The following is a 26434-nucleotide window of genomic DNA, read 5'->3' as shown; positions in this document are numbered from 1 at the left end:
TTTCTTTAGAGAACTTAAGTAAGTCTGTTCTTTCCCATACTGCATGTGCTAAAATATAGTTGTTGTTTTGGCATCCCATTCAGCTTCCTGGCTTAATAAAGCCATACATGAGTTTTGTTTGTATTATGCTTTCAAACTGCTTATTTTCCTTTTATGGTATATTGACTGTGAGTTACCAGAATTGGTATACATGTAGAGAAATATTCAGTAGACCTGAACTTGTTATCTTGGGTGTAATTTCACCTTCTTCTGACAGTAGGTGTATTCATATACTTCTATGTGAGATTTCTTATGTAGTATCCATAGCTATTGTGTTTTAGCTCTTCTAGGTTATTTGTTATACTCAGTTCTTTTGATTCCTTTCTGTACTTTGGTGGGGGTACCAAGTTTCTTTCTGTGATTGAGTACACTCATGTTCTCACACTGCACAACTCATGGCTTCCTAACCGAGCTGATCAGGATGAACCAAGTTGTTCATGACTGAATAGTTCTAGGAAAACCACTGTATTACAGTGGTTCCATCTTCCCTGTTGAGCTCTTAAATTCTTACTCCTTCTGCTTGTGTCTATGAAAGTGGCACATCTGGTGACAGTTCGCTCGGCCAACTGCAGAAGTATGTGAGTCCTTGTGGTTGCCATTGTCTATGCTGCCTTTATAAAGGCAGAGTATCTCTTCTTCAGTCATCAAAAATTCCTTCTTGGAGTGATGCCAAAGCTCCAGAGTATCTAGGCTATTAGTCTTCTATTACTCATTTCCAGATCTTATGCTTCTGTGATTGAATTTTATACTTCATATTCTAAATTTCGGATGGACTTTATCCTTTGTCTTCATAGATCCAAGTCTTGTAGTTTGTTTCTTTGCTTGTTGCACTGTGGGAATATCCAGAAGTTCAGCTGACTTCACACCACATTTGGTGGCTTTCTCGCTCTTTGTGGACTCAAGGAACTTTCCCCACCATGGCCAAAGCAAATTCTATTAGATCTCTGGGCAAACTTTGTATCAGAATTGTATGTTATTTCAACATTTGCGAAGGCCACCTGGACTTCTCTCTTTGCATTCACCTGGCATTATATTGGCCTAGTAGAATCCAGGGCTGTTTCAGCCTTCAGTGGAGCAATGCTGTAGTTTTTTGCGGGAGTCCTCAGTCCTTCTGGGTAGTAAAAGGCAAAGGTAACTCTTCAGAGTGAATTGTTGCGGGAATGTACATGCAGACTCAAAGAAAAAAGGTTACTGGTCAGTAACTGGTGTTCTTTGAGAGGTGTAGTCTGCATGTACATTAGTCTCCTACCTGCCTTTCCCCTCTTTCTGAATCTCTTTCAGGTTTGATTGTGCATTTAAGAGGAACTGAAGTGGTGGCGGATGCGCTCTGCCCCGTATGTCATGCATCGAGCAGGAAGAGGGGAGGAGCTAGGGCACCCCTCCTGGGACACTCCAGGGCAGGCCACAAGCCCACTCACTCTTAGCGTATATGTATGGACTAAATATCTCAAAGTGCAGCAGCCGTTTGTTGGTAGGTAAATTTTCTTTACTGTATTTTCACAGGTGAAACAGTAGTTTTTATTTTAAACACAGTTTTGTTCATGGATTCTATGGACAATGGGCATGAACAACACACATAGGGGAGTTTATACCACAAACTGCATTATACTGAGTAGCTCCCTTGTCTGTCTAATGCTTTATTCTCTTGTCTTTCCCTCTACTCCGTCCTAACTTTTTTTAGATATCTGAGTATTTTCACTCTGTTCAATTTGCCATTTCCATGGAGAGCTACACCAAAAATTGAAATTATATAAGCCGTGGCATTATTCATATGGTAAAAAGAAATTATGTCTTACAAAATTCTAGCTAAGTTTGTGAAGTAACTTGTAAAATTGCATTTACTACTAGGAAATCAAGCTAGAAACTGAACTGGATTCTGTAAGAATTAATTATATTTTTACAATTATATTGTTTTTAAAACTTCATAGTCACAGAAAAGCAATCATTTAAGTTTACCTCATGTGGTTTTTTTTTTAATCACAGAAGCCTTGTAGTCATTTTTTTTATCCACTGCACTTCCTGCCCATGAAACAGAACAAGCAGACACAGGGTATATAACCTGGCTTAAACTGAGATATAATTGCCTCTGCATGCAAATATGTACATGCAAATTCTGCAAGTGGTTGTTTTCAGGCATTGTTTCGAAGAAGTGCAGGTTAAGCAAGTTGAGGGCTGTTATGGGAATATGATTCTTATGTGTTTATATTTGGAGTTCTCTGAGACCCATCTCCTTTGCCTACATGAGACACGTGCTCTTACCGATTTCTTAGAGTTGAAGCAGTTAGCGTTGTCGTGGAAGCTCAAAGAAATTTGCAGTTAGTTTTCTGTGGCTTATTTCTTTTTTTTTTGATGAGATTAAGATGTAGCTTATCTGGACTTAGTTACCACCAGCAAAGTTTGCTGAAAATCCTGATCCATAGTGCGGGAGATATTTGTGCTGTAGACGTGGATACACGTAGATAAAATATTGTAAAGAACTCCAGTTTCAGAAAGTTACCAACTTGTTTGTAATATCAAGCTGCCTTTTCACATTCTGAAAAGAAAACACAAAGTAAACAGTCTTTTAAACCAACTTAGATGAACATTGAAGTACTCAAAGGGGAAGAAAATGTGGAATAAGCCATCTTGTTCTGCGCAATTAATAACCAAGCATTTATATCTTGTGATAACAGGTCTTTGAAGTGCTGCTTTAATTAAAAAAAAATAATTAAGAGAGAGGATTTCTGTTTATCTATTATTAGTGAGCAGTATTGACTTAATTCAATTTGGTTTATGCTTTTTTTCCCTTTTCATTCAAATTGCCATTTTAGCTTGTAGGAATAATTGGAGGAATACACATAATGTGTCAAGATTCTTACTGTGAAAAGTAATACTGGCAAAAAGGCGTTATGTTTTTTCTTTAATTTTTAATTGTTTTCAAATAAATTCTTAAGATAAACAAAGACTTCTTATACAACTCTAAGATTTATTTTACTAAGTAAACATATTTTAGAGAGGTAGTTTACACATGACAGAAATGAGACACATTGAACGTTGGCGCTTCTGCTAGCAGATTTTTATTACGTAGAGACGAGCAGTGTGCGTATGTGCCCACATATTTATGTATCTGCCAAATTCAGAGTGGACAGGAAAGTTGTTTCAAGAAACAGACATATTTGGAAAATATCTAGTTCTTACTCTTCTGACAACTGTAAGTTCCATCCGTTCCTCCAGACATCTAAGGAATACTGTTATGCAGGAGTGACTGATCCTTTTCTGCAAGAAGCTGTGATTTCAAGACCTCAGCATGCACTCTAGGAGGATAGTAGTGGTGCCAGCAGTAGATGGGAACAGATTTTCATACAGAAGGAAACAAATCTTGTGGCTTGCTGCACATACAGACTCATGGTTTGCATCAGATCTAGACTCGCCTGTAGATTTTAATTCAATTTGTTAAATCATATAATAAAATCACAGTTTTTCTTGTTTATACTAAGACTAATATGTCATGGGAATTAGCTTAACTAAGGATTCCTCCCTTGTCTTTCTGAGAGGAAATCGGCACCAGACATTTAAAACCATCTTTACCTTTCTCCAGCAAAATAGTTAAGAAATATTTTTTGCCAGTCTCAGCTATTACAAAGCAGACTACTTCATTGTTGGCACTCCTGGTCCTGGTGGTTCAACCAGCAAAGATTTTAGTGTTTGTACATCTCTCTGCTCGATTTTCCCTACTCATTTGCATAGATGAACTCTGTTGAGCATTGCACTTCAGTGCCTACTTTTTCCTGTTTTAGGGATAATTATCATGACTGGTAGCTTTTAGAAGCCATGAAGTACTTTTTTTTAGAAAAGGTTACATTACAGGCTGCAATTGAACTTTGAATTATTTGATAGTTGCAAATGAAAAATATCTGTAATTAAATTTCCATTTTAAATGTAAGCCTTTTGTAAAGTACATTTTTATTACTTTCTCCCTTTAGTTTTGTATTTCAGTAGCATAATTGGATTTTTTACCTCTTTTGTTATGTTAGCATAGTATTCAGAAAAGCATTTTTAGAAAAACAACATGCAAACTGACTGCAATGCTGAAACCTGCGAATACATCTGGAGAATCTTCAGAAGATTGCTAACTGGTAAAATCTGGAAAGACAGAAAGGATCTATTTAGACACATTGGGGTACATACTAGCATTGCATCCAAGTCTCTTGACTACAGTGATTACACTGTGAGCAGAATCCTGACATTTCTCTTACTTTCTGCCTTTTGTTGGTGGGGGAAGGAAAAAAGGGATATAGGTAATAGAAAATGTTGAGTGTATTTTCATTGTGGTTTAGTATATAGTTTTCTTATTCTTAAATCATTTTGAGATTGATTACCTGCAAAGTTGTTGTTCCATACGCAAGAATATCTTTGTGCTTCTACATTTCAGCAAAGCTTTCAAGCAGTAAGTGAAAGATTGTAAACATTAGATATAAAATCTTCACCAGAAATAGGGCTAAAAATATGAACTTACGTCCAAGGAAAGTTAACACTTCTAAGGCCTTCCCTCTTTTTCAAACTGAATGGCGAACTCAACTCTTTACTGCAGTGCCTCTGTGTTATCAGTATTCATTTTCTTGCATGGTCCTCGGTACTTGACTTTTCCTTTTAAATTAATAGACAAGCCGTGGTCTGCTGAATAAAGAAGATTCAAACTCCTAAGTAATACGGTTGTGAGGAACAATTGGTTTACTTTTACCTTTTTCTTTTTTTCTTTTGTCATGCTTTATATTTGCGTGCTGTAACATCAGTTTCTGATTCATACAGTTGTATATGCTCTCTCATGCCATAATAACTGGGTTAATATTTAGTGACCTGGGGTCTGACCTGGAGTAGGTCAAGGCATAAAGTAAAGGTTGTTACGAGCTCTTAAAGTGCCAGTTCTTCTATATTCTTGAAACTCAATGGTCAAAATGACACCTAGTTTTCTTAGAAAATCTGTAAGTTGATATTTGATGTGGCTTTTTATACAACAATTCTTGTTTGACTTGGATTGCTAAGGAATGTTTTCATTGTGGCTTTAAGAATGTATTAACGTTTTTTCCTTGAGTTTTGAAACATACTGTCCTAGAGTAAACAGAATTTATTTTCAAAATATAGAAGTTAAATAATTTTACAAAGCTTCTTACTTATTTGAGAGAAATTTTAATGTATTTAAATGAGAAAATATAAAGGAATAAGTAGAAGGGAGAGAGCACCAGATCTAATCCAAAGCTTAAGAATTCAACTGGGCTGATGTTTTATTCCTGTGCAGTGGAAAAGCTTAGTGTAGTTATCCTGGGACTTCAGTGAACCTTTAACAGGTTAGAATCACAGTTACATGCTTTTGAAGTAAAAATGTGTCTAGAGGAACTGACTGCTATGACTTCATTTCTCCTTGTCAGACTTAATACTAGAAAATAACTGATAAAGGCTATTTTAACATATTAACTGTAGAAAATATTAAGCTATTTATTGATTTGTGTATTTCTTTTCTTGAGGTCTGTAGTTTTGTTCTGGTGTTTAAAATTTGGCAGAATTTTACAATAGTGCTTTTAGAGCCAGATACTGTAATTTTTATCCACCGGCATTATTCTACTAACTTGAGTGGAATAACAGTGATTTACTGAACCTGTTGACATGGACTCATTTTATCTTGAAGGCTTGTCATCAACAATAGAGTAGAAGAAAGAGGCACAAAAATTATCTAATGACATTTTCTCTGGTTGAAACATTATATAATAATTTTATTTGTATATCATCAGTGAAGCCAAATATCAGGTCCCTGGCCTAAAGCAGTTCTCATTTGAAGACACAGCAAATTCAGTTCCATGCGAAGCTAGTGAGAATCCAGCCTGACTGCTGGCAGCAGCCAAGTGAATACGAGTAGCCTTTTGTCCTCAGTTGGTGCTTCCTTTTTTAGATACTTAAAATGTCAATGAGAATGTTTGGCAGGACACAGTTTTGTGGGCTAGAGAGAAAGTAAATAAGTTGAATATCAGTCTCAGGTATTTTTCCGTGGTTTTAAAAGATCTATGTGGTACAATTTATACTTGGGAGATACAATGAAACCCAAAGATACTGCCTCATAGTCAAATGTCTTCTTACTGAAAGCTTACGTTTCTCTACTACAACTAGAACTTGATAGAGAATTATGTGTCTGCCTGATGGAATACCAGTAATGGGTATTTAATTGTTGCTCAGTTTATTTGAAGAGTTAGAGTGTGTACTGATTTATTTAGCTTTTTGTAGACCGTCACATGACATTTTTTCCCCTGTTAACTGTAGCAAAATGAGAACAGAGGACAGATTTATTTGCTCTATAAAACCAGTTGGAGTTCGACAAATTTTATTTTATCTAAAGATAAATAATTCATTAAAAAAAAACCCAGAAACAAAAAAAAAAACAACCAAACCCAGTCCACAAAATCTTTCCATCCTGTTTTATACTGACAATTTTTTCTTGTTGATAATAATTTTTAAGATAGATGCAATATTAAGCTCTAATACTGCCAAACACCAGTTTTGCACTGAACTTCTCTCAGGTATTCTCTGAAATTTCTAGCTGTTCAGAGTCAAGACAAATATGTTTCTAGGTGATAAAATAGGGAAGATGCCACCTCTTTAAAATAATTTTTCTAATGCATATCTATCTTATTGAAACAATTTTAAGACATAAAATGCTTTTTACTACTATAATTCACATTTCTCCAAAGTGTAAGTCAAAAGTCAGACTTAATAGTTTGTTTATGTATGGGTCTGAGACATTATGCGTGTTCTTTTCTTAAGCTTATTTAAAATGTTTGTATCACTAGAGACTTCTGGTAATTTACAGCTGTCTACGTATTAGAGTGCTGTCCTCCAAATGGAGAGAGTAAAAAGAGGGATGTAATTTTAATAAAGATGAGATAATGCAAAACAAGAAATGGAAGGAATCAGTGAAAAAAAGGAGTAATAAAGACAGAACCTTCTGCTTTGCCACTTCTTCAAATAATCCTTGGATATGTTTGTGTGATGGGGCAAGTCCATTCTGCCTGCAATTTGAACAAAGCTGTACATGAGCTTTCTCTTCGTGCAAAGTTATGTAAAAGTGCTAAGCCTGAAGAACATACACCTGAGGATTAATCTAAATTGGTAGTAGTTTTTAAATGTTCTGTGCAGCTCTATAACTATCAACAATATTTTAAGCTTGTTTAATAAGTATATTGCTCAGATCTAGTTTTGTGATAAATAATGTTTCTAACCAACAGTCAACAAAGGAGTTAATTCCTCCCCGATACAATACTCCAGAAACAGAAATGTGCACTAATCTTTTTCAAAGGTTGAGGTTTCTTTGCTAGCGTAAGGATAGCTGTCTAATTGATCTGAGTGATTTCTGTGGATGGATACTCACTGTGTAATGTATGAGTGAACTTCATGTAACACAGCTAATTTTGAGCTCCCAGCAGACATTCTTCTGCTGTGCTAGCCCATGGTAGAGTATGAAGGATAAGTGATACAGTCATATCGAGACTAAATACATTTTCTGCTTGTGTGAATTTTTTATCACTGTTTGAAAACTGATTTCAAATATCACTTAAAAAATGAATGCAAATAAATAATTCTCCAGTATCATGCATTCTCTGGTATTGTAAGTCGTTGACTTTACGTGGCAGCTTTATTAGACTTTCTTAGTCCAGCCTTGGAACTGGTATACACAGTCCTACTGAGATGTTACAGGGAATGTAGAAAAGATTATTATCGGTGATTTTTTGGGTTTCTGTGTCAGGTTATTGCATCTACTAGTAGATAAGCTTTCAAATATGTGGTTCTGGCTTTTTTTCAGGCTATTAGAAGGTGACGTATAGAAATCAGTCACTGTAATAAGAATCAAACATATAATCTGAATTAAATGCGTGCAATCTATTAACATGTGTCAAAGCATTATGTTTATATCTCATTGTCAAAATAAACAGTGATATAAATTAGTAACTGTGAATTCTTGTTTTCCATTTCAGATCAAGAGATGGAGAACAGATTTTCAGTTTCCATTCCCAAAACTATTATGATGGATGCTTGCATTATTCTCTTATATGTTGATTATAAATAGTGGTTTGAAATCTTTGTATAAAAAAGCCATGTATTCCCTGTACTTATTGTATGTGTGTCTGGTTTTAAGATATTTCAATTCTTCAGGTGTTTTTTGAGATAACTGTATCGCACATATTACTTGTTAGGTCTGACAGGATTCATGTTCTCTTTCAGGAGACGCTGATAGATTGGTGCGATGAAAAGGAACTTAATTTGATTTTAACAACTGGAGGAACAGGGTTTGCACCACGAGATGTCACTCCAGAGGTGAGATAGTCCTGCAATAAGAAAGATCTGTCCTTTGGTGTAGAAATGCATGAGTCTCGGGGAAGGGAGGTGGTATTTTTTTCAAATTTCCTCTTGTAACTTTACTTTGCAGTATCTCTGGACAGATCGATGACACTCAACTTGGAAGCAGAAAAAGCAATAGGAAATATAGCGTAAGGGAACTACTCTGACCTTAGATTCTGACTCAAGATGATTTTTTAACTAAAATGTGGCATAGTATAATGGATTTCCAGTCCCCTTACAAAACAAAATTTTAACAGCTTTTTGCCGCAATTTTCCTTTGCACTAAAGTGCTGCTAAGCAAACACTTGTGTGGCTTTTGTTGCGTCCTGCACAAGGAAAAGTAGGATGAGAGAGCTTTTAATTCTGCCTTGCAGGCTAGTGCCTTGACAGTTACTGTAGTATAGGTTGGTGTGAGAGGCAGATAGCAGGGGGAAAAAATTCTGTGCAAAGCTGCATTTGCTTTGCTTGATGCCACATTGTCAAAAAAAGCTAAACAGGCACAGAGACGAAGGTAACCTGCTTCCATAAATGTTGCAGAAGATATCAGATTTGGTTACATTCCACTTATCAAGAATTAAGGTAAGGTGAAAAATAATAAAAAAGGGCAACTTTTATAACCTCATAGCCATGAGCTGTAATACAAAATGACTGTGTGATTGCTGTTGAAGTGTTTTGGTATTTATGGTTCCAAATTAGATTAATATGAACTTTTAAAATCACATACTTTTTGTTTGCTTACATTCACTAAAGGCCAGGATTATGATTGAGTGTCTGAAGTGTTTATTTCCATAGTTTGACATATTTAGAATTCTCTTAGGTACTCATATAAGTTTTTAATTACTTTGACTTTCAACTTAGAGTTGACTTAAGTAAATAGGATTGTGGTTATGCTCTAGTGAACTCAAAATTGTCTCCTGTCAACCATAGCTGCAGTTTAACTTCTTTCCATTAGGAATCTAAGAATATTTTAAAATCTATTACATGAAAGTTATGTAATTAAATAAATAGGCAAAGAAAATGCTTCTATACATTACTTCTGGTATGTTTAGTTTACATACTAGAAGCTGTAAGTAATTAAAACATAAAGGTTTATGTATCAGAAAAGGGCAACCGTACAAGATGACCGCAGTGTGCTAGGTAGTGAAACTGAATTTGCAGGCGACTCACTGTGCTAAAGCAACACAAAAATGAAAAGTGTGTTGGTTAGATTGGTCTCCTACTTGCAAACTAATTTAAGGTTTTGAAGGTTGTATTCCCAGCACTGCTCTAGTTTTTCTGATTTATTACTTTTATGTAGGGTAGCGCCTAGGCAGTAGTGCCAGAGGAAGCATTGCAGCCAGTACCAAAAATTAGGCACAGCTTCTCAAGCAGCATTTGGGACAAGAAATAAACAAATCAGAACTCTGCACATAAACACCTTGTATTTTCCTTACATTGCTTTATTACCGTTAGTCAAACTAATTATTTAGGACAGGTGGTTGGTTTTGATGTTACAGTGAGCCATTTAAAAAACTATCAGAGTTGTTGAAGTATCTTTAGACTATATAATGAAAACACATTGAGAGAAATATCGTTGATAACTTGTCCTAAAGAAAAAATGCATTGTTTTTAAGCATAGTAGGTGTATAAGACTTTGAATTGTTAAAACAGAATTAAGTGTTCTGACTGTCAAATTATTCACCTCCTTAAAAAGAATTAATATAGGACAGTATTTACTCACTTTTCACTCATTTAAGTTGGATTAACTTGCAAGACTAAACGTAAACCACAGTGAGGAGATCGTATTCCAGCTTTTATTTCAAAGTGGCGGTTATAAGGCTTGTACTTACGATAGGGTTTATTAGATCATTCGTTCAAACAAATGTTTTAAGGAAAGAAAATTGGTTTGCCATTATATGTCACAACACAAACATATGAAGAAGCACAAGCTTCGGCCCCACGTTTAATGTCTTTGGATCAATGAGAGAACCAATTCAAAATGGAAAATTCGTTATGTTAACATGAAATATGCAATAGCAAGCCTTCAGGAAAACTTGATGTAGGAAATGGTTTTAATCTCTTTCGTGTATGGTGTTTGTCCAGCATGTTCTGCTCTCATTACTAGACTGATAATGAAATAACATGATCATGACATTGTGCTGTTGAGATGTCATCTTTAAGATATGATTTTAAAGCTGGTAATAATTTAATCTGATACTGGAAGATGTTTTAGCATTTTTCCTTAGAATAGTGAGAGTAGTCCCTTAGGTCATATTTTGGCTGGAATGATTCAGTCCTGCTTCTCTTTAATCCTCCTTTATTTTCAATTAGAAAACACATTTTTTCTGCTTTCTTTTCTGAGCACAGATACATAATTGTGGTTGTACTGTACAAGATAAAGCCAGTTCCTGAGAGTATTTACAACCCAATGAATTAATGCTAATTGAATTTTGTAATTATTGATTAAATTGAAATTAGATAACTATCATAATGCATCTATTAAAAATGACTTCTTGAAACTTCGGAAGTTTATGATTAAAAAAAAAATTACTCTGTTTTCCCACTCACTTTGCCTTTTAAACCCTATATTGGAATCATACCTGGTTATTGCAATTGTTTCAGTGATGTGTAATGACTTTTTTGTTATAATGGAACAGACGATTTCGTGGGTATTCATAATATGTGATTTTTCTTACTTGTTTCTGGCCCCTAAATTTATAGCCTCAGTCTAGTCAGTGGACAGGGAGAAGCTTTTGAATTGGTTGCTATGATTCACATTTTGAGGGATGAGGCTCAATAAAATGAGGCGGTGAATACCCTTTGCCTTCTTGTCTGTGTGACTAGAAGTGATGAAATGTGAGTATTCAAAAAACAAAATTCACCCAATGGATGGCTGAGTTTGAAAGAATATGTCATGTAGATGTTATTACTGAATACTGCAATTCTTCATCTGTTATGGTAGTTGATGGTGGTTTGCATTTGGAGTGAAGCCAAAGCATAGGCTTAATTTTGGAGATACAACCACTTTTTTGCCTATCTTATTTTGCCTGTAATTTAAGGGCATAGTGTTTAAATGCATACTGGAAGTGCTCATACAGTCTGCTGTTGAAAGTTAAGTTATTTAAGGAATATTTGTTTCGTATTTCCAGATGCAAACATTTTTTCCTTGGAAATACAATACTTGAGTACTAGACAGTTACAGTTCTTACAGAAATTATTTAAATACTGTGGCAGCATTTTATCTGTCATTAAGTATCCTTTGATATAGAACTGTGTTTCCTGTACTGCTGTTAGTCAATGCAAGGGAGAAAAGAAGAACTTCATGTATGCAGGTACTCTGCGCAGTTTTCTATCTTCCATCTTCTCTATTTTTACATTTCTTCCTTTGCGAAGTTGTACATCAAAATTTGCTTGTCTGCTCCTAAGAGTCTTATAGCTGGTTTTTTATCCTTTGTCTCTAGTGTGGCTCTCAAATTTAATTTGACTCTCACAAGACTAATTTTATTTGCTTAATAACAATAGAAGTCAACTTATTTTGCCTCAGCTGATGCTGGACATCCTTGGGCTGTGTCACTATGTGTATTCATCAGTAGTTCAGCCACGCTGCAGATAATTGTCAGCCTTGAAATTTTAAGAGAAGTCTTTAGAAGGAACATAGAATAATTCTTTTCCATCAAGTGAAACCAGACAGATGTTCCCTTACCGTCTTCCTCCTTTTCAAATGCTCTGGAAAAATTATGAATATTCCTCTTGGTTCTTGCTGAGTGTTTTCTTCAATATTTATAGATTGTTTCTAAATTAATTTAGACACATAGTTGTTTTGATTTAATCTGACAATGTATGCATATTTGTTCGTTCTTAGATCAAAGTTCTCTAGCCCATGAAAAGAAATTGTTGTCTTCTGGAACTGCTTCTCATTTGTCAGCATTTTTCTGGGAAAAAAAAAGAAGCATGCTCAGAATTAACAAAAAGCTCCAAACTTAGCCACACAAAAACCATGTCTGGAGAGAAGAAATTCTCTGTTCTCCTGTGGTACAAAGTCTTTGTATGTTCAATTCAAAACTTGCACCAGCATTTTTATAATCATTATCTATTACAAATTTTCTGTCACCTGTTTTTTCCCAGTTCTCTAAGGTATCTTTCACTATTGCCGCTTCCCAAGTTTCTCTTTAGAATCTAGTGGTTTTCTTCAAATGCCATTTTATTTCTACAGACTCTTTTAATGTCTGTATCCTTCCATTTCTCTGTCCCAGGTAGTGTTGACAACCCTCTTAATTTCTATTATTTGTCATTTTCATGTGTTCTGTGTGCTTTCCTTTCAACTTTGTTAATGAAATAAGGTGCTTGTGACACAGCAGGATATGGTTATAGTCATACTGTCACAGCAACACGTGTTCCCCCCAGTTTAACCCAAATCCACTGAGACATTTCAAATAAGAACTTCCATTTAATAGACAGTAATTGAAACTAGTAATAGTATGTAAAGGTTTTGTCCTCTCATGGTGCAAATAGTGCCTTTCCACAGCTGCAGGATTTCTAGTATTTTTCATTGTGGATATGGGAGAACTTCTGTTCTTCTTCAGCAGCATTCAGCTCTTCTTAGTAACGTACCAAAAACATCTTAGTGTTGAGCCAAAAGAAACTAATTTTCTTTTTTCAAGCTATCACTTCAGGATGGCTCCATAGCGAGGAGGAATGAAGTCTTCATCTTGTATGAGACCTTAGTCATTTTGTTCTAGGAATGCTGTGAAATCCGACAACCTTTAATTACCTAGGCCGTTGTTTCAGTTTTTCACCTTTCAATATTCAAGGTACCTGCCAATTTTATAACCTTTTTCAGCATTTGATTTCGTAGTCTATCTTAAGGCTGTGGTTTTCTGTATCTCTTCATGGAGGTCTCGCTCCCTCTTCAGTTTGATTTCTGTGTAGAACTATTGTATAGTGAAATGTGCTGTGTATGTATGTTGTCTGATCCTGTAACTTGCCATCAAACCTTTTGACAACTGTTATTCATAATTTTTAGAAAATTATGTTTCCAACCCAGCTTGCTCCTAAAGGTTCTGAATTATGAAACCTTACCAGGTGTATCGAGACAACAAATATGCTTAAGTGGAATAGACTGCTCTGTGATAGACTCCTTCCAAATTTTGTGCTACTCGTTAGTAATTTATAAGCAACTCTGTAAGGTACCATTCCCTTTTTCTTAGTCCTTCAGACAGCTCCTAGTGTATATGATGAAGTCTTTATCCAGTCCACTTTAATTTTTCAATAAAATTTATTATTTGAAACGCTGGGTTTGGTGTCAGAAAAATTTGAATATACTTGTATGTCTTATTCATGCAATTAAAAATCCTATAATTAAATTTTGAGTTTCATATTTGGAAGGCACGTTATTATAGCAGAATTGGTATATTTAGTTGTAGAACGCTTCACTAAACTATTAGCAGTTTCTTCAAGAAGCAGCAGCATGCAGATTATTTGCACTACACAGTACACTGTCAGGTTACGGAAGTACTTCTAACTTGGGAAATTCCAAGCTAATTTAGCTGACTTTTGAAATGCTAAGAAGTGCACTTTCTCCTCTAGACTTTGAGTTTCTCAGGAAAACCTGGTAACATGCCAGCATCACTAAAGATCCTGATTGTGCTGCCATCAACTGCAGTCACTGCTTGGAAACACCTGTGAGGTGCCAGGGCAGCTTTAGTGAGAAATGTGTGAGGGAAGGAAGCCAAATCCAATTTCAGATCCATTTACTGCAATATCACTCCAAAAAAAAACCAAAGGAAGAAGGAAATATATGCAGAGAAAGCATTCCTGAAAAGTGGTAGTTTTGATAAATAAAGAGAGCTTGGTTAATTCTGCTACATAAAAAGCAGTTTTGAGTGTGTCTCCCTGTCTGTGTGTCCAGCTGAGATACTGGATTGAACAAGTGTACGTCTCTCAACTTGTTTCTGTCTAGATTTCCCAACATATGCAAGTATGAAGATGGGGGGGGGGGGGGGGACGGAATAGGAATACAGCGGATACTTTTATATCTGTATATGGAATTGATGTGCCTAAAGTGGAAAACTGCATATTTTTCTGATATTCCTTTTTTTAAAAAAAGTTTCTAAAATAACAGAGGATGTAGAAGAAGGTAAAACAATATACAGTGGCTGAGAGAGATGCTTTCTGTGAGAGTTGCTCCACTCAATCTCTTCAGTTTATAATAAAAATACTGGGAAATTAACTTTATTTTAGCTGATTTTAGCACTTTCTTTAGGAAATAATAGTGTAAGGTATATAGCTTACTACTGTTACGAAAATACTGAATTTTCTTTGGGGACTAATGACGTAAAGTAAGCTACCAATGTGTTTCTTAGCCTACTAAAGAGAATTGTAGCAATAGCTGGTGATGGGAAGCTTGAGCCAGATAAGTCTAGTAAGAAAATCATCATAATGGAAGGTTTTTATGTATTTGAGTTGGTTTGTTTGTTTAACAATGAGGAATTAACCACAAAGACAAATTCCATAAACAAGAGCTGTATTCTTTGTTCTAATCCTGTTGAATCAAATGTGGTTGATTGTGGGAAAGAGATATTAGAAAACTCAAGCTATCTTGAACTTCTTACAGAAGTCATGGATGAATTGTGTGGAAGGCCAAACTAGATTCTAGCCCTACGTTCTGTTGATGTTAAATGAGAAGATAGTTTCAATCAAATGGATCCTGAAATTAATGAATGAACAATTTTTTTCCTGCATCCAAAAGGATTACATTATTTGCTTCTCTGTTTCTTTTTTTGAAAATGCAAATTTCTGATGATATTGACTGAGGATGCTGGGGCAAATACCTTCTAAATAATTTAACTAAGGTGTTAACCTTCTCTGTAAAGTCGCCTGGCCGTCACACCCTAAAGATGATGCTATCAACTTTTTATTTCCTTTATTTTAGCTTTCCTTGATACTCTCAATAAGTAAATAGAAAGTTGGTTCTCTGTCTTTCAAACGTATGAAATACTTGCCAGCTCTGTTGAAAAGAAGGAAACAGTAGTAAAACAGCAGTAAGGGATTTGAATATTTCATAGAACAAGAAGAAAAACTACAGTAACAAGCCAGGAAATCTCATTTCTTTATCTTAAATATTACAATTAAGTCTTTTATTCCAAGGTAATTTCAGAACGGAAGATGCAGGAAGATTGAGCTTATCCTGTGGGTGGGCAAATGGTTCATATCACAGTGATCCCAAATACTTTCAAAAATACATCTAAGAGAACAATGTGATTATAAGTTAGTTCTTGTTAGTGTAAAGATAAGGATTCTCCTCCCCTTGACATCACTGATGACTTTCAGCCAAGTTTTCACTGTAGGGCCCACGGCTCATATGGACATCTCAGTATTAGTTTAAATTAACTGGCTTGGCTCCTATTAGCAGTTTAGCTGCAACAGTGGGATCTTGCAGTCCCTTTTCTGTAGCTGAGGGAGAAAGATATGATTACCATAGAACTTCTGCATAATTTTCAATTTGGAACTTTTGGAATTTTTTTCCTTTTAGGCATTTATAGAAATAATTTCCATTAAAACATCTCCACACAACAAATGATAGGGAACTGAACGAAATTAAACATCAGGTTGAGGCAAAAATATTTTGAAAACTTTGTCAGCCCTGTAATTATGCAATTCTTTCCCTTAATGTGACATTTTTTTTCTGGTCATGGTCTATTTCAAAGAGTTTAGTAACAGCTTAAAGTGGAGAAAATGAATAAAGAAATGTATAGACAAGTTAGGAAGACTTCTCTGTGAAGGCAGTTTAAAAAATGATAACTAGAAGGCAAATACCAGTTTGGATTTAAGATGTATTGGACGTTGAGTGAGTTACGCCTTTTGACATGAGCCCAACAGAATAGCAAAATGACTCACTATTAAAACAGTTAATTATTAAAGCTTATACTTATTAAAGAGTAAAGAATTTCTCATTGCCTGCTGTGTAGGAACTCTTCCAGCAATTAAGTGGAAAGAAACTGGAAGAATTTTGGAAGGCAGCTGGCTTCGGCAGTTATTCTTAGGATTATTAATGGTCCTTTGCCTGCTTCTGCTAATAGCAACCACGTGGAGCAGTGAAGATGTAGCAAAATGTTAACTCACTGCATGCACCAGAACAGAAAAGGAAATTATTATTGTCACACTTAGGCATGAACAAGAAAATATTTACTTTTAAACTTTAATTTAGACCATTCACAGATATTTTAGCTTGTTGTCCCTTCATGCTTATATTTTTTCCCAATTATTTTGTAATGACAATATCCAAATTAAGTGAGGTGCATAATATACTGTTGATTGTTTGTCATTGATAGTTAAACTTCCTTTAGATTTATAAAGTACATTTTTTTCTTCCACAAATAAAGATTTTTTTTTTATGGTTTACTGAGATCAGTTTGTCATAGTTCATTTTCATTGAGCCTTGAAAGATCTCCCTTTGGAGAGAAAGTGTTAGCAATTTGGTTCTTGATGTGCTGCAGCTAACTCTAGCTGCTGCTGGCCACAGAATCACAGGATTTGATAAAACTGCCAGTGCATGCTCTAAGTACTCGATAGTATTAATATCTACTCTGGTTCAGTCAGTGCGCGCTATTCGTGGCTAGTCTATGCCATCACTACTCACATGATGGACATCTCTTGGTCTCTTCTGTCTAAATTTCCTGTCATTCTGTTCTAAGCCCAAATAGTAGTGTTTGATATGAGAAAGCTTGGATATGGAAGAAATTCCTGTTTTATGTTCCCAATATTCCTGTTTCCCAGTTCCTAAATTTGAAGTTATATTAGCCTCTGTTATTCCCATGCCTTGCTCAGCTAGGAGAATGAGTAGCTGATACCCAGAGAATCACTATAAATTAGGTTCCATCAGCCAGCTCGTTACTACTCTGTTCTTTAAAAGCTTTCTTGCCTAATGAGTGCATGGCAAATTCTTTCCAAATCCTAATTCAGCAGTGCACAGTAAAACTAATGATTCCTTTATTGTGTCTCAGCTTCTCAAAGTTTGCAGGAGAGGGAAGAGTTGGCTTCTTGTTGCATGTTATTGCCTTATCAAAGTGAGTTTAGGTTTTCAGTGTTACCAGTAAGGCGTTAATGTGAGAGCAGATATGTCCTCTTCCACACAGTGTGGACTTAAGTAGTGAAGTTTGATTCCTGGTTGTTTGGCTTTTAGTTACTGGGAAGATGCTTACTGAATAAAAGGACTCATGACTGAAATGACAGATAAGTTAAATTACTGAATTTTATTACTGCTGCGATTTTCTCAGTTCTTACATTCCAGAGCTCATTATGTGTTTCTGAAATAAAGCAGCAGCTAAGACTTCTGTAACATGGTTTAATTTGTTTAAAAAAAACATCAATGATAAATAACAGAATGCTTAAGTTAAAGACAAGAAAAGATTCAAGGTAAAAAAAGATGTTGATAAGTTTCGTACTTTCGCAAGTCTTGCCATAGAAGAGGGTTACCCCACAAGGCTTGTAAGACTAATTCTTTTCATCAGAGTGTGGATGTATCTAAGCCAGATTCAAACACCAACCTACACTAGTGATGAGTTAATGACTTACTCAGTTTATCTCATAAAAAGCCAGCAATGGCTAATGGATACTCCTGTTCATCTTCACAAGCTATTTTGCAGTGGATATGGGAATGAGCTCACAAGACCATCCCCTTTCCCCTCTTATACACCTTGTGCTAGAGGTAAGTGTGGTCTGAGGGAATAAGGGTGGGTTGTCATGAGATGAAAGTGATGTGGGCTTCTTAAATTTTTCACAAACCTCGATATAGGCGTGTACCTGGGGATGGGCAAAGATTCAGTTGAATTCTTATTTTTTGCCCAAAGAGGTTACCCAGTCCTAAACTGACATGCTTTCCTTGAACTGGGAGTCAGAAATCCCTTTTCTCTTCTGTTTTTCTGCTGCAGAAATTCCCAACATTCCCATTATGTGGGCTCCAGAGAGGGGTAAGCAACATCTTCAATCCCACCCGATCATTTCCAAAACAATTCTTTGCTAGTATTTTTTTGCTTTTTAAATCATCATCAGATAACAGTTTTTAGACACATTTTTTCCCATTTGTTTGATTTTCTTGTGGATTCTCATTTTTTTTGTTTCACAGGAAGGTCCCATGGCCTCCCCAGGTGCTAGGGTCAGACTCATCTGCTATTTCCATTTGTGTGCTATTCTCCTGTGGGTTTTCATGGTTCACTCTGATCTAATGATATTACCAGAGGGTGAGCATCTAGATTCTTGGGACTGTTTCACTCGTGGTATCCTAATTTATTGAAAAAGCACTGCCGCCCTGCCGCCCTGTCAATGAGTTGGCAGGCTTATGTTTTGTCTTTGCTGACAGTTGCATCTGATTATTCGTGGGCTTTGGTCTTTTGCTGCCTTACCTGTACGGGGACTGCCTGGCATTCACTACTTTCTCTTATTCTCTCTACCTGCTGGTTGTGTGGCATTGTCCTCCTGAAATCTTGGCCCTTTGCCTGCCTGGCATTACCTCTTGACCAGCTAATTGCTTGACACTGACTACCTACTGCCCTGCCCATCTGTTGAATGGCATGCATTGCCTCTTTATTGTCCTTTGGATCTGATTGCACGTGGGCATTGGCCTTCTGCTGCCCTGACTCCTGCTCCGAGTGCCTGGCATCACCTTCCTGCTGAGTGCATCTGCTGACTTTGCGGAATTGCTCTTCTGCTGCTTGGCACACCTGCTGACTGTTTGGTACTGCTTTATCGACTTGCTGAATGTCTGGCATTTTCTTCCTGTCTTTTCATCTGCTTCTTGATTATAGTGTCCCCTTGCTGCTCTTTGAGTCTGCTTACTCACCAATACTTGCTCTTTTGTTGTCCTGTCCACTTTGGTTTTATGCCTGGCATTTCTGTCATATTATCCTGCCCACCTGCCTAGATTTTATTTCTAAATATGCAGCAGTCTGAAAAAAAAATAAGAAGAATTGTAAGGAATGGGGAAAACTGTTGTCTGGCTCCTTCATGATCTGATTCAGTTCAACATACCAGCCAAAAACTGATCTCAGTACCAGCATCCAGCTTTTTCATAGAACAGGTCGAACTCCTTTCCCTCCTTTTACAGAAAAAAAAAAAAAAGCATTCAGTTTTATTTAGTCTTTACGTCCATCAGTTCATTTGATAGGTGTATTACTGTTCAGTAATACTGTCTTCAGGATTAAATTTGGTAGTAATTAAGCGCTAAAGCATATCACTAATATTACCTATAGTAATTCACAAAGTCCGTGGAAGGTAGGTAATAACAGAGGAAAAAAAACCCAATCTGTTGCTGAGGCTGAGAAAGGTTAAGGTTTGAATATAGAGCTATGCTCAGTTAATACAGTGGATCAAAGGAACTAAATAAGACATTTTTCAGATTTCTTCATTTAAAAAACAAAGTTGCAGCTAATCTAAAAAACCCATTGGATCAGTACAGTATTACCAAACTGTAGTGTGTCCTAGTTTGCTGCTTTCTGCTCTTCCTGTAATGGAAGCATGGTCCATTGCCAGTTTAAAGGAACGTTTTGACACTCTCACACATTAATAACAAGGACTTGACTACATCTGTAAGGTCTATAGTAAGGGAACAAATTATTGTCACAGCTTAGAGTAAGAAGCAGGATTTCCAAGTTTCCTGCCTCTTAATTCAATTCACTTGACTTCTCTTTTCATAGCTCTGCCTCAGCTTCTAGTTTATTGTGAGTATTTGCGGGTTTAATTATGCTTTTGAATCCAGTATCAACAAGGAATTGAAGAGATTATTTCATCATAATGAACCCTGTCATAATTTCATAATAAATTCTTCCTACACTTAAAATGATAGTATCCAGTGTTCTTTTAACTTTAGCTTTTATCATCTCCAGTTATAATATTACTACTTTTGCCATCTCCAGTTATAATATTACTACTTTTGCCATCTCCAGATACCCTGAATATGTGAAATAATGTCTAACTGTACAGGCAGGGCAGCATCCCATGAGTCAGTAACCTCTTTCGCCTGTGTGAGACCAGCTGTGGAGTCAGAGATACTGGGGGAAAGCACCTTGCTCCTATGCTCCCAACACCAGCTTGCCCCTGTGGAACGTGGCTCGCCGTACAGCAGACAATATTCCAAATGCAAGAGCTAGTGGTAACCTTCTCGTAGTTTTCACATTGGTCTCTAGAAATCTGGTACACTTGTATCGTCCTCCAAGGAACTGGAGGACATGAACGTCTGCCTTTACTCCCTTACGGTCTCCTGGGCTCTCCTGTCCTCTGTCTTCTCAGCCTTTCCAGCCCTCCTTTGCTTCTCCAGGCATGTTTTTTTCACAACTTTGCAAACTCTTAAAGACAGTAGTCTGGCAGTCTCTCACTTCCCACCAGCTTCACCCTGTTGAGGGGTCTGGTGACAAGAACAGATCTCAGTGACAATTCTCTTTCTCCAAGCTTTATCTCCCAGTACTACTTTGCTGCTTTCCTAGACTCTTTTTTGAGAAGTGATATCAAATGCTGGAAGGGAAGAGGAATATACACACTGTGGAGCCGCGTGATGCTGCTAGAACCCAATTATTATTCCAAGTACCAAAAGTCATTGTTCCGTGTATCTTTTTAGTTATTTTTAAGATAGAGATTTGAACATTAATGTTACCTCTGAAAAATGGCTAGTTTTAAAAAAAATATTTGGGTTGTATAAACTTTAGACTAAACAAAATGCAGAACAGCATCAGAAACTGGAGGAAGATAAATACAATACTTTGTCTTGAATGTATGTAGTTTTCTTGCTTGAAAATTATACCTGCCATGGAACTGATGTAGTGCTGTTGCAAGCAGCTTCACTATAAATTCTCCAGGTGAATCAGTTCTCCATCTGCAGTAATTGAGTTATGGTTCATATATTTTAATTAGTTTAAAGAAATGCTATGTTAAGTTGAAAGAATACGTTGTAATTTTTATCTTGTAAGAGTCAATATTTGGTTAAAGAAATAATGAGAAATTTGCACACAGAGCCCTGGAAATAACATCATATCTATCAGATCCCTGGAATAATGAAATATAACATTACTTTGTATTTTTTAAAAAATGTTTTATTTGTTTGTTTTTATTTAGGTATTCTTTAATATATCCTGTGCACTTTTCAACAAAAAATTAACTTCTGCAACACCCACGAAGAGTTAAAAGTCCTTATAGCTTATAGAGTTTCCCTTTCCAGGATAACTAAATTTTCTGTTATCAGCCTAATTTTATCTTAGTTTTACTTTGTCTTGTTAGACTCTTTTCCTTCCTATCTCTGATTAAAAAACCCCAAAATTTTGTATTTCTGATAATAATTTCCTGAACTATTATGCCTACATCCTACACACTATTTGTCAGGAGAATGTTTTTCATATATCCTCGGCTTACTTCAATGCGATATTTAAATTCCTTTACTTTTTTATAGTTTAGTTGCTTTGTTCTCTGTTTTCTAAAGGTATTCATTCTGATGATAGTGTTTCAGCATCCAAGCAGCTAATTTCTTCAGCTGTTTATGAAAAGAAAATAAATTCCTAACTAATACAGGTCTTCTACTCTCTCTCAAATAAAAGATAGGTATATAATTACTATGTCATCCTTGGGATTGCCAGAAGGTGGTCCACTGTCCTGATCTACTTAATGACTGCTTTCAGTTTCAGTTGAAATTTTCCATTCTGTTACGAATAATATGTCTGGCAGTGACTCATATCAGCTTGGAATCCAGACTTTATTATGTCTCTGTATTGCTTCTGGATCTGGTTTGAAAAACAGTATTTGTTTAATTTTAGACAAGAATGCTTCAGATAAGTATTGCTAGAGAGCAGATATGCCTTTTGATTCGTGCATTGACATCAGTGATGAAGGCTTTTGCTGTCACAACTTGTGCAAGAATTTGCTGAAGGTATATTGATACCAAGTAAGTTCCAGCGTCTCTCTTGTTTTGTGAGTAAATAGCTTTTGTTGGAAAAATGTAAGAAGCAAGACAGTACTAGTGTTAAGTGATTCCTTCCGAGCATCAGAATTTGTAACCCATGATTTTTTCTTTTATTCTATTGTAATTTTTTCGGAAGATTTTAATGCTCTGTTCTCCGGGTTCCCTTTTCTTAAAGTGTCCTTTAGGATACAGGCTAGAAAAGGTGTTTTACGTGGTTAGAATGCAGTTTTTAATTGATTCCTTGTTAAGATAATATCCATGACTTAAAGTTATTGAATTTCCTTAGTAGGTTAAACTGATATATTCATTGAGTTTGTACATGGAAGAAGACCCAGTTATCCGTTCTTCAGTGACTGTTGAAGAGTTGTTCCCCTAGTACATTTTTCCGTTGTTCTGCCCAGCCAGGCTTTAGATTTTGAATTTGCTAGAGCTTCTTTCGCTTCACTTGGGAGTTTGATGAAGTCAGATAGATGTTATGGTTCAGAAATTTTGAGACTGCACCTAAACTTTTGTTTGATTAGTCCTTTACTGCTCTCGTAGTACATCATAGCAACACTAGATAATATTCCTCACTCTCACTGTTTGCTTTTAGGAAGCATTTATACACCTTAATGTGGCTTTTAGTATTTTTTGCAAAGTAGACGTTGTAATAAGCATAATTTTGTGTAGTATTGCAATCACGTACATCACAAGTGGTGGATTTTGCAATTTTCAAAGCTGACTGAAACCTACACATGACACCATTTTTTGGTACGAGTTTTTGGGCTACAGTTCCCTTCTCAAAAATGAAAAATTATTTGGTTATTGCTCCTCCTTTGGTTATTACCATGAGCTGACTATTTCATTCATTCAAACCAAATATTTCTCATGCATCCAGTGGTGTATGGAATTATTCCATGAACAGCAAAGCCTAAAACTGATCTTTCTCAAACTCTTCTGCAATTCATGCAAGTTTTACTGATTTCTGCTGTTCAGCGTTGGTGGATTCTGAGATGAGAAGAACAGAGAAAAGCACAAAGTTCTTTTAGATGTCTTTGTCTCCTAGGGCTTTTGTGTCCTGTAGCATCTTATTGAGAAACTGCTAATAACTCAGCATTGCTCTTTGCAGGCAAGAGGGAATTTGTAACAGTAGAGTTTTCTTTTGAATTTTTAAAGCGTAACAAAGATGGATTTATTAGCCTAGCTCCAAGTTGTGAGGTTTTTCTCAATGAATAGCTTGTGACATTGTTGACAGCTTAATATTGCCCCAGAAATATTTTGCATCTGTGTTTCTTTTTCTTCTTAGCTTTTTTTAAAATGAGATTTTTTTTTTATTTAACTTGTTTAATCCAACACACAGTTTTGGGCAGCTAACCTTAAGTGCGTATGATTTCTATGTTATTCTGAATCGCTGTCTTTCATTATCCATATACATAATGTAGAAATACTGCTGTCTAGTTTTTTACTTAAGTTAATCTGCTTAAAGCTATGATGTTTGTTAAAGTTGATGTTCTCTGAACGTGAACACGTTGCTGCGGTAGTGATCTGCTTAGCATTTATTGCAAGAGTCCAGTCCTGTGTACATTTTAAGTACACAAAGGAAGAACTAATTTGTTCCTGTGCCTATCTAAGAATCTCTTCTGCCTTACCAGATGTTAAAAGCCACCACTTTTCTCGGTGATCCATTTGCACACTGCTAGCGTAAAAATCAGTCTGCTGAAAAAATTTGGATGCAGAGTGAATTTTATTAAAAAAGAAAAAGAGTTTTCAGCATAACGTGGTCTGCTGCTTCAAGCACACCAGAAGCGTATGTGAGGGGAGGTGCTTATATAGGGTCGTAGAAGGGTTTGGGTTGGAAGAGACCTTAAAAATCATCTAGTTCCAACCCCCTTGTCATGGGCAGGGACACATCCCACTAGATCAGGCTGCCCAAGACCCCGTCCAACCTGGCCTTAAACACTTCCAGTGCCTCACCACTCTCATGGTGAAGAAATTCCTCCTTATGTTTGGTCTAAATCTGCCCCGCCCCAACTTTCTTGTAGGCCCTTCAGGTACTGGAAGGTCACTATAAGCTCTCCTCAGAGCTTCTCTTGTTCAGGCTGCACAAGCCCAACTCTCTCAGCCTATCCTCATATGGGAGCTGCTTCAGCCCTACAGTCATCCGTGTTGCCCTCCTCTGGACCCGTTCCAACAGCTCCATATCCTTCTTATGCTGAGGATTCCAGAACTGGACATAATACTCCAGATGAGGTCTCACTTGTGTTGCTGTATGTATATTAATGAAAAAATGCCTACATTATAAGAACTTAAGGGTTTTGAAGTTAAGACTTGGGCATTTAGGAAGTAAACTGATGGACTTTGTGTATACAATGCAAGGTTGCATAAATATGAAAGAATGACTGTTACAGCTGAGTAGTGTCAATAAATGATTGAATTGGTTTTAGCTAATACATGAAAGATAATGTCATGTCTTTTAAAATTGGAGGAAAGCGGTGTTTTAGATACAGAATTGTGCATAGAAAAGATCTTAGGAAAAGTGAAATAAAGGCAAAACATTTCATACTGGATTTTGTTACGTTGTTAACGATCATTATTAAGTATTGTAAACCGTAAATTACATAGTAAAATCAAATTTCAGAGGAAAAGGTAAACTTGGTTTATTGAATATTCCGGTGTAAATTAGGAGTTCTGCTGTCTTCTGTTTCAGTGTTCTGAGCTGCAGCAGTCTCAACAAAGTACTTTCCATCTTCTCTTTGAGAAACTTTTTCATCCAATTGTTTCCACAAAAGTCTTGGAGAACAAAAATGTGGTTTGTGCCAGGAGTTAAATAGTCTTGTATAGAAAATTGTTTGACAGAATGCACAATACTTGGCTTTCAAAATCTGTTCAGTTCCAATGAGTGCATCATTCATGTGTACCTAAATCGAAAAGTGTTCAGACTCCGCACAGAGGAATTGCGTCACTGAAGAGTCCTTTCTTTGTGTTTTTTTAGGTTATGGCAGAAGTAGTTTAAAGGTGTCATTATTAGACATGCTTGTTCTTTTACTTGGGGAGTAAATATACTATGTAAAGAAATCTTAAGAGAAAGTAAAGTACTTTTTGTAATGCTTGTATTGCTGTGGTATGTTATTGAAAAATTTTCACTCAGTAATCCATCTTTGGTAGTGTAGCAGGTGTATTTTAGGAAGGATTTCTTTTTTAATCTTCAACATTGATGATCTGAGATTTGAAGTTGCTTGAAGGAGCTGCTGTACCTGTGGCAGAATCTTACTGGAGTTTCAGTAGTACTAATATTTCATATGGGAGATTTGTTCTTGGCAAAAGGTAGCAAATGCAGAAACAACAGACAACAAAGAAGAACATTCCACATCACAGTCACAGTAGCAAATGTGCTGGAGCTAAAGCATTGCAAAATTATTTATTTAGATAAATGAAACTGAAAGTAAAACCTTTTGGTTGTTTTACTGCCCAAGGGACCGGACAAGTTCTTAAGAAAAAGCAGTGTATGTTTCTGCCTCGTGGCCTCAGTCATTGTGTGTACTTATGAGCATCTCTAAACAACACGGTCTTTTCTCTTCCTGTGATATTAATATCACAACTAAGCAAATGTCACAAGTTTTTTTCTCTTATGTAGTTCTATACTTCATTGCTTAATATACTCCTCCTCCACCTTATATATGAAGAATCCAAGTTTGGCACTAGTTTTATATGAAACGAAGCTAACTGTACCCTGACTCCTCTTCAGAGTAGACATATAGTCTAGAAGGTAGTACACATAGCCAGAACGACTATATGGTGTGTGCTTTTTTCAATGACAGTAAAAACAGCGCTCCCTAGTTACTATACTGTTAAAGTCATTGCATTATTAATACTCTAACTGAGGTATTGTAGATATTCTTATCTCATTTTTCTTAACTCATTTCTCTCATTTCTATTGTATGATTCTGTGATTGGCAGAGAACAAATTCTTTCACTTCTCAGGTTTTGTGTCACTTCAATTTTTAAAGAATTTTTCAAAAGCTGTGATAAGAATAATAATGATTAATAGACAAAATAAAATACCTGTTTTTGCAGAATGGTGTCACTACCTTTACCAGCAAGCCTTCAGCTGTACTAATTTTGTTGAACATCAAGGGA

At 36.1% G+C, this 26434-nt stretch overlaps 1 protein-coding gene across 24 annotated transcripts in view; it reads left to right on the top strand.

Annotated features, from left to right (window-relative positions):
• The window catches only part of GPHN (gephyrin), a 289546-nt gene that overhangs the window by 145934 nt on the left and 117178 nt on the right, over positions 1-26434 (top strand). For 14 of the 24 annotated variants that reach the window (XM_054067589.1, XM_054067587.1, XM_054067581.1 and 11 more), the window contains exons 4-5: positions 8284-8376; positions 18309-18347. In XM_054067589.1, coding sequence (XP_053923564.1) covers positions 8284-8376; positions 18309-18347 — 132 coding nt within the window. The remainder of the gene's footprint in view (positions 1-8283; positions 8377-18308; positions 18348-26434) is intronic. The other 10 variants (XM_054067590.1, XM_054067585.1, XM_054067588.1 and 7 more) reach the window with 1 other exon arrangement.

This window comes from Cuculus canorus, chromosome 5 (genome assembly GCF_017976375.1).
Source record: "Cuculus canorus isolate bCucCan1 chromosome 5, bCucCan1.pri, whole genome shotgun sequence".
In the NCBI taxonomy this organism is placed as follows: domain Eukaryota; kingdom Metazoa; phylum Chordata; class Aves; order Cuculiformes; family Cuculidae; genus Cuculus; species Cuculus canorus.
The sequence above is the reverse complement of the archived record's forward strand: the minus strand, read 5'-3'. Positions and strand labels throughout refer to the sequence as shown.